General features: G+C 36.6%; 1 protein-coding gene across 1 annotated transcript; it reads left to right on the forward strand.

The window, feature by feature from the left end:
- The first annotated feature begins 1,612 nt into the window (after positions 1-1,612).
- Positions 1,613-9,113, forward strand: LOC122880193 (uncharacterized protein C4orf45). The gene is made up of 4 exons (XM_044205047.1): positions 1,613-1,859; positions 2,809-3,038; positions 3,407-3,465; positions 7,350-9,113. Exons 1-4 carry the CDS (start codon positions 1,796-1,798, stop codon positions 7,411-7,413), a joined length of 417 nt encoding a protein of 138 aa, XP_044060982.1. The 5' UTR covers positions 1,613-1,795; the 3' UTR covers positions 7,414-9,113.
- Positions 9,114-9,144: the final 31 nt, after the last annotated feature.

A 9,144-nucleotide genomic window follows, 5' to 3' on the forward strand; every position in this document is an offset into this window, starting at 1 on the left:
AAGAGAGCAACGTGGTCAACGGTAATACAAAGAGACAATGAAGGAAACGGCGTGTTTGGGGAGGAGTGTGCGGTAAATTAAATATACATCTTGTTGTGCTTCCCCCCCAAATGTCCTTTTCTAAATCAATAAAGACCTAGCCTATATGATAAATGTCATAGCACATTTTAAATAAACACAACGTTGGCTATTTTCAAATGATGTACCAGTTGAATTTAGCTGTCCGTTACCTTGAAGTCAAAATAAATCAGAGCACGAATGAGAATTATATATTAGACTACATGACATGCAATGAACTATACTATAGTCTACCACGCACCATGATGTAACATAATAATTTAATATCGGCTTTAGTTTATTCCAATATTTATTTATTTTTAAATCATTGCATTTCCTGTATAACTGTTGTTATCTGTGTTTGACTTGACGGAGATTTAGTCACAAGGGACGGCTCATGGGCGAGTCCATATAACAAAAAAAGTGGGAAGGGGGGGTTGCAATGTAGTAAAGTTATGCTTTGGGGCCACCTAGTGACGTAATAAGGTAATACACATTTACATGTATCCAAAAATGCAGGATGTGATTATTGTTATTACCAAAACCTAGTTATCCTCAGTGGTAGAAGAAGTACGCCGATCTTTTACTTAAATAAAAGTATCAATACTACAGTGCAAACTTGTGTTTTACAAGTAAAAGTCCTGCATTTAAAATCTTTTTGAAGTAAAAGTGCATAAGTATTGGGATCAAAATATACTTAAGGTACCAAAAGTAAAAGTACTCATTAAGCAGAATGGCCCATTTTAGAATAAATTCGGTAAAGGTGGCGCTAATTTCAACTACATGCTGCCGGCTAGCTTAATCCATAATAATACATCATCATGTATTAGTTTATTTATATTTTGTATTAATAATCTGAATCTGCAAAGTAATGAGTAACTAATGTTGTCAAATAAATGTAGTGAAGCAAAAAGTACAATATTAACTTCCAAAATGCAGTGGAGTAGAAGTATGATGCACAATTTTGGAAGCGCCTCTCCAAATTCAGTTATTTTGGGCTTCAATAACACCTACAAAACTCCACAAGATCCTGCAGGGACTGACTTATACACCCAGTGTTCGCATAGGGTGTTAATAAAATAAGATAAGCTAAGATATGACTTTATTGATCCTGAGGGGAAATTCACATGTTACAGAGAGAGGCTAAGAGGTAAGAAAACAGATAAAGAACTCTTGAATGAAATAAATAAAAAATAAAATAAGAAATGAAAGAAATCAGTGAGGCAACATCAAATATAGCTAGATACAATATATACACTGCAATACCTTTGACTATATAAGTTAATTATGCAAATTTGTGTAAGGTTCAGCAGTGCAACTCAGGCAGCCATGATGTGAAAACTATATATGTAGTATACAATATACAAAATAATATAACAATTTGAATGTTAGGCTGTTAAAGTTGTTACTTTATTTATAATGCAGTTAATACAATGGGATCATTTACCATGCTAAAAAAGGGATACTACATTACCCCAGGACTATGATAAAATTATTATACTGGCATTTCTGCTTTCATGTTAATTTATTTCATTAAGTCATCTAAATTTAGATTAAAAGTGATGTGTAGTGGATACGCTTCAATAGCAGAAGCATCCCCTGTTTTTACAATGTAACTGGGACAAAACCACTGACGCCATGACAACCAGTTGTTGCATGACAACCAAACATGACCCCATGGACAGAGCAGACCGCTGGGTATCTAGCCTGCAAATAATCCAAATGTAACAGAGCAAAAATGATGCAAAAAAGTGAAGCAGCTGCAGGAGGGCCACAGCATGGACAAAGGATGATTTTTACAGGTAGGAGAAGCATGGAGAGAATATTTCTTTATTGTGTCCTTGAAAATACAATTCTAGGAGGTAAAACATATTCTGAAAAAGTTTTAAATTTGAATTGAAGCAATGTCTCTGTTGCTGCATCTATACTATGCTGTTATTGTTATCACTACCAAAATAGCTAATTACTGGGAACATTTGTATTGTCAGACTGCTAGAACCCAGTTTCTTGTGAGATTATGCCAAAGACCCCAAAGCATCATTTTATTTAGATGTTGTCCAAGAATATGGTATGTGTCCAAGCAAATGTAACTGTAATTGGACACATGATGGCACTGTAACCAGGGCAAAAGTAAGTTGACATACTGTATGTGTGCCTGTGTGAGTTTGTGTGACTGTACAGTATGTTATGTCAGTGACACTGCAATAATTCGTGCATTAAACAACTTACAGCAATGATGTGCAAACATATTGTCTAATTTTGTGTTATTGTCTAAATCTGTATTATATCACACAACAATATTTAAGGATTAATGTATGTTTCCTTAATGTAACTGTTATTACTCTGTATAAACACTGGGATAAAAAAGGAACATCAGAGAGAATGTATGTTCTGAAAAACATTGATTCTTTGCTATAATACCTCCTGAAAGACTAAATGCTGAACGGATGCACTCTTTAATTTTTTAACTTTACTTAAACAATATATTTCCCCATACTTTGTGTCTCATTTTCATTTAGTTATATTGAATTCCCCTCAATAGCTGCTACTGGCACTACACAGAGATTACATTGACAATATTTCACATTTTCCTTACTGTACTCTAGTAATATTGACACAATGAATGAATTTGTTTCTTTCTTTCGTTAACTTCTTCATACGTTTGTGACTGTAGAGTCCAATTTGTGAGTAAAGTATTCAGGTTCATTTGGATATTTTTTACCTTCTCACATATCCACTGATTCTAACAAGGCCCAGATGGAATTGGAGACTACAGGCCGAGATCAAATTATTTCCCCCGGTACATTGGTGTGGGCACCTCATCACCTGAGGCCACAGGTGACCTCAGCTACTTATGCCGAGCTGCACCACATGCCCCCCCTCCTATGCCCAAGCACAGCCATGTGGGGGAGGTTGGCTGGGGCTGGCAGTATAACCAGCTGTTGAACAGCGAGACACTGCACAGCAATATGCAAATTAAGGTACGGCTAAAATCCACCATGTGCATCTTATGCAAATGAGTATGTAGAAGCATCATCCTTCAGCTAATGTGCCACAAAGTTACACTGAGCATGACTTTGAGAAGTGGTTGGATGTGATGCAATATGCAGGAATGTCATCAACGTTGGCATAAACAGCAGCACAGCAGTAATGAATGGACAATTTATTAGACCTGGATCAGATTTATTGATTTTTTTTTTTTAGAAAAATGTCACATTCTTATCCATGTACATTTTCTCTTTCCTTTCAGGACAACTGGAGTTATGATAATGTAACATGCTGTATAAATGAAAGAAAATAGCATTTCAGGAATAAATTAAACTAAACTCAGTCCTCCTTTTTTTGACAGAAAACTGAATTACGGACAGCATTGGAGGACAGAGTGACTCACAGGTTCCAGAGCAAACAGTAAGACAGCATTTGTAACCCCTCATGTTGGACATGTTGAATGTCTTTTGTTTCCATCCCTCAGAATCGTATTACTTGTGTGTGCGGTGTGTGGATAAGTAGAGAACATCTCAGGTTTGCACAGTGTTGAGTGACTGCATTGTAGGTTATCTGCTTTCCCATTCATAATGCAACACTTCCACTTTGGGAGGAATACACACTACCTCAAGCTGCAGATAAGAAATCGGCCAGAAATCTTGATGCAACAGAAAATGAATGGGAGGTAGTTTCTCTGTTTAGCTTAGTCTGTTCACTGTGACTTTACCTTTGGAGTGATGAAAGCTGAAAATCTAGAGCAGATCCTGACAAGCTGAGTTTGAGATGTCCTAAAAAGGCCACTGAACTAAGGATAAACCCTTTTAACGTCAGTAACAACATGGCCTTTCCTGAGGCCAAAATCCTCAGGCCAAACTTCCCAAATTGTGCCCCACTAGTGGTAAGGATTTAGGAACTGCAACTACAGATGGGTGAAAACTGATAACTGAATAAATGAGTGGAGAAACATAACAAATGCAGATGCTTCCATGTAGGGCACAGTAAGTCACTGAATTGTTGGAGGAGAATCAAAATTATGTAAATGCCCAAGACAGTCAAATTTTAAGACATTCAATCTGAAATGTAACAAAAAATTGCCTTAAACACCCAGCATGTGGACGTTGTGTCTAACAGTAGAATGTAATGTAATAATGTCCTCAATGGTACTTTAGCTACAGCCTTTGTTACATCTGTCCAGTAGAGTCCCAGAGACTTGAATAATCTTTGCTATGGTACATTGATGCTGTTCTGGTAGTCTTGTGACAGCAACAACTTAATAAGACATTTTATGGTGTTTTTTCCCTTTAATTTGTCACCCGTGTGTATGTTTCCCCATTTTTCATTTATTCAGTAATTTTGTTTTCTGGTCTCTAATGAGTATCACAGTCTCATGGGAGCACTATTGACTGTGAGGTTATGGATTTTTATTTTTGTTGCAGTGACAGTGCACATTAATCTATGTCACTGTCTCAGTGTTAGCCAAACAGCCAGTTGTTCCTGAAAGAACCTGTATGGCAAAAGCAAGAAAACCATCAAAAGCCACAAAATACAGTATAGAAACCAAATGGTAAGGCACACAAACAGGCAGGCAAGACAGAAGCCTTAGCTGACAAGACAGTGATGCCAGCAGTGAAACAATGGAACACATTAACCATTGAGACAAAATAAAACTGGGGAGACACAAATACATTGTGACAGGCTATAGCCAGACAGAGAACAGACAAATAACCATGCAGAGGCTAGGTAGGATGACACTTCTGGCTATATTTTTGCCAGGTTTTAAGATTGAATAAGGAACTGTACATATGCAATGAAAGGATGTTCCAAGTCTGGGAACATCTTTTGAAATTTGTCATAGGCCCACAGAAGTATTCAACAAGCAGTTTCCCATTCAGTCAGCACACACAATACAACCGCACATAACAATAGGTGAATCAATACTGTACATCCAAGGACACAGTCTGAACCTCTGAAGAGAACAGAAATTCTTAAAGGGGCAGGCACCAGACTTCCAAGGGTAGAAAATGTTTGTCCTGTATATAGGAAGAGGAAAATGTTTCAAAAACAGCATTTATCAGGGAGCTTTAATAAACCCAATTACTATACTTTTTTTTTTGAAACAGACAAGCAATAAAAAGAGATAACGTGTTAGGAAGCACTAATAAGGCTCAGAGAGAGATAAGGTCTGATGGATAAGGAAAGATAACAAGGAGAAAATCTACTTTCAAGGAGAGTTTGATAATCTCCCACATGATATACAAACACAGCAAGCAATGTGTTAAAATGCACTGGGCAAAACACAACAAATCACACTTAGGGATTCAAAGCAACCAGTCCCAGCTTCGTCGTCTACTAATCACTCCTAAGTAGCATCCCTTCTACAAAAGGAGCGACATGCATCAACGTTTTGTAGCTGGTTGTGTAAGGATACATTATCAACAGCACATGGAACCCAAGCTGCTTCACTATTAGCACCTGAAAGTTTGCAGCGGCACACACAGCTGTTATACTGCCAACAACAACCTACTCCAGGCAAACATCAGTCAGAACTTAGTCAGAATAATGTTTTTGTAAGGCTGACTTTCTGAGAAGTAGCAGCAATCCTCTTCTTGACCTTCACTAAATTCCCAGGCTCTCAAGCCTCCCAGCTATTATGTACAGTACAATAAATAAGTCTTCAAGAAAAAGTGTTATTTGCTCATTCGACAATCTTTTTACTGAATTCGGGGGGGGGGGGGTTACACAGTCCCCCCTGAAATCTGATTGGCCCCTCTTGGTCCCTGCCCTACCAGAGTAAGAAGGTGAGAGGTTGTTGGCTTAGTATCATGGATTGATTACTGAATGGGCTTACCAGGTACAGGACCAGAGCCTCTGTATAATAATAATAAACATTATTTATATAGCACCTTTCATAACATACATTGCAGCTCAAAGTGCTTCACAAGGGAAACAAATAAATATCACAGGTATTAAAAACAAGAGACACAAGGATAATATTAGTAATAAAAACAAATAAATAATGGTAAAAACAATCTTAAGATATAAAAACCATAAAACAAGTATGAGAAATATCAAATAACAACAATGACGTAAGAAAAAGGTGGAATTAATTTAATGCGAGATCATAAAAATAAGTTTAGAGCTGTTTCTTAAAACTATGAACAGAAGTTGCTTGTTTTATTTGTGATTGGAGTTTGTTCCAAACCTTTGGCACAGCAAAAAGCTTCGCCATATTTTTTGTAAGTGAGTGTTAACATCTCTTGTTGGAAAGCCAATCAAACCACTACAAAGAAATGCAAAACAACCAGAAAGAGACACAAAATGACCATAAAGAGACAAAAACAACCTCCTTCGGTCGCGTTGTCTTGCTTCTATATTGGAGTGGTGGGGGGCCTTTTACATATCTGTGTCCAGGGGCATTGTATTATAATCTGTCCATGGCTGTAGGCTATTTAGAGTTATGAATGACAGCTATTTATTGATATTATTTCATTTTACAATATTTAAAGTTGTTTGTTTGGCATTCATTTATCACACGGAATAAACAATGTAACTATTGATAATGTGCAGTTTATTATTGTTTCTAAAGTTTCTAAACCTGCCCCTGACTGAAATGTGGTCAAGAATGCCTAAGTAGCCGTGAAGTCTTCCCAAACATCTCTACATTGAAAACCATCCCACTCCAACATTAATCTTCATTGTCCTCCAATCGAGATATATTTGAAAGCCACTGTCAACATGTGGTTTGAGTGGTTACGTATACAATTACTGCATTTTTAAAATTCCATCCTTTAATAAAAATAATTCTCAGTGCACATCCAATGCAATACTCCAGCACTGTAAGTAAAAGATCTCTGCTAAGGAGGTGAACATCATCATCACCCAGCATCAAGTATCATACAGGAGCCCTGAATTCTGCAAATTCGTTATATTAATATCCTTTTTTCTAAACTACATTTATTTGTAAAAACGATTTTCCTGATTTTAATCATGAAAAATAACATATGGGACCTTTAAAAATAATGAGTTTCCTCAAGATAATAGCACTTAAAGAATAAATGGAAATTCATAGCTTCCAATAATTCCCAAACCAAATCAATAGGTTGTTTATAACTTTGAGATTTGTGAGACATTATGAGGGTAACAAATAAATAACTCTTTGAAAAGTGACTCTTAAATATGGGAGAGAATGTCAAACCAATTCAAAATAACACACCCTGTAGGTATACACGTAGCTTAGTGATTGCATAATTTCTTTCTTTCACCGTATCTCGATAGCCTCTGATGGCTGCCTATTTGTCTCCTCCCAGAACGAACATGACGGATGACTCAGTCCAAGTCAACACCAAGTTTCACAGAGACAGTCAGAGCTAACAGCAGATGGCATTCTGCTACCCACGGCAGCTGGAGGACCTGACTGTTAATTAGATGTGTTGCGTTTGATTAAACATCTTTTAATCCCCGTAACATGTTGACTTTTCAACAGCTTCATTTTTTTCACACCCTCCAGGCTGAATAATTCAGGAAAAATTCACACATTTTCATTTTCATTCCAAGTATAGACTCAATTGCACAATTCTACATACCTGTGAAAGTTCATGGCAAGTTTATGACTCAACAATATAAATTCTGAACTAGAGCACATCTGAAAATATGAACTGGGCAAACAAGGGTTGAATTGTCTCTTTGTCAAAGTTTTCACAATCTCCTCGAAGCAGTGTAACATGTCAGATATGACAGTGATTCCTCAAACTGAAGATACTCTCTAAAAATAACAGCCAAGTTGGTGTTTATCAGAGATCATTCTTTGCTCTCATGGGGTCACAGATAAAGACTTTTGATTCCTGTATGAGGAGGTAATACATCCCCACGGCTATAGCAATCATATCCACTTATGTCTGGTGTAGATAACGGTAGAGATTGTTTACCACAAGAGAAACCACCAGTTTTCATTTAATGAGCCACACAGACATCCATTTCTCGAGGTCAGCTGCAATTTGCTGGAAACACCATCACTACAATAGGCTGCCCTCAATCTGACACCCACCTGAAGGCATATTGTGGTTGAATTTTGTTGAGAAAGAACATTGTATGCATTTACAAGACAATCTGAGTGCATGCCACGTGGAGTCAGGGTGGAAAGCAGAGTCAAAAGCTTCATAAATCAGCAGTGGATCCATAGTGGTTGCCGTTAGTTCAGGGATCTTTGAATCCCCAGTTAAGAAAAGCTTAATCAGTATTTCCCCAGTGGTTCTCAACCTTTTTGGCTTGTGGCCACTAAAACATTGTCCATGTGTGGCCCATTATCACCTGCTGAATATGTTTATATATTAGGACTAAGTCAACAAAATAGTTTTTTTTCTCCTGTTTTATCTGAGTCCTGAAGAGGTAGAATTATCCAGCATTTATAAATAAAAAAAAACTAAGATTAGAGAAATGCCTTAAGAAAGACATATGTGTGTAATGTAATGTAATGTGTGTAATGTTGTACAACATTAATGTTCTTTTACCCTCCACCTACACAAATGAAGCATAACAACATCTCACATAGGGTGGCTTGGGACAAAATCTTTTCAAACAGAGTCTCATTAGAAATGGACTGTCTATACAGTCCATGGCATAACATTTTAGAATAGCTTATAGAGCAAGAAATGTATCAAGGTTAGCAGTCATTATTGTATGATAACAGGCAAAAACTGTTTGTAAAGTATTCAATTAGCTGGATCTGCCAAAAACAAACTTTTCCTGTCTGTTCATTTAATCCACAAACAGTTTCTCAATTGTTTTTGATTAAAATGTATGTATCACATTATACTGTATATTGATATTATAATAAAAATGACATAGCGTAACTGTAATAAAGGACTGTATCCATTTTGCTAACTCCTGCTTTAACTGGAAACAATTAATGTGCACCAAAAAATTACTCCATTTTTTACTTTACTGTGAATTTTATTTTGCATGACCGGAAGTTGTATTGAAGCGCACAATCGTATGCGTACAATTACGCATTAGGATATATACTGTGAAAAAAAGGAAAATTAAATTAAAACGTTTTGGGTTTGAAACTCAAACATATGATTAATCAGTTATTCGTTTCGTTAC

The sequence above is a fragment of the Siniperca chuatsi genome, linkage group LG8 (genome assembly GCF_020085105.1).
Source record: "Siniperca chuatsi isolate FFG_IHB_CAS linkage group LG8, ASM2008510v1, whole genome shotgun sequence".
Classification (NCBI taxonomy): domain Eukaryota; kingdom Metazoa; phylum Chordata; class Actinopteri; order Centrarchiformes; family Sinipercidae; genus Siniperca; species Siniperca chuatsi.

Excerpts from the sequence above, each read along its gene's own strand:
- LOC122880193 (XM_044205047.1), top strand. The coding sequence starts at position 1,796 with ATGATGCAAAAAAGTGAAGCAGCTGCAGGAGGGCCACAGCATGGACAA. Across the intron at positions 1,860-2,808 it reads ACAAAGGATGATTTTTACAG|GCCCAGATGGAATTGGAGAC; the intron begins GTAGGAGAAGCA and ends GATTCTAACAAG. Across the intron at positions 3,039-3,406 it reads ACAGCAATATGCAAATTAAG|AAAACTGAATTACGGACAGC; the intron begins GTACGGCTAAAA and ends TTTTTTTGACAG.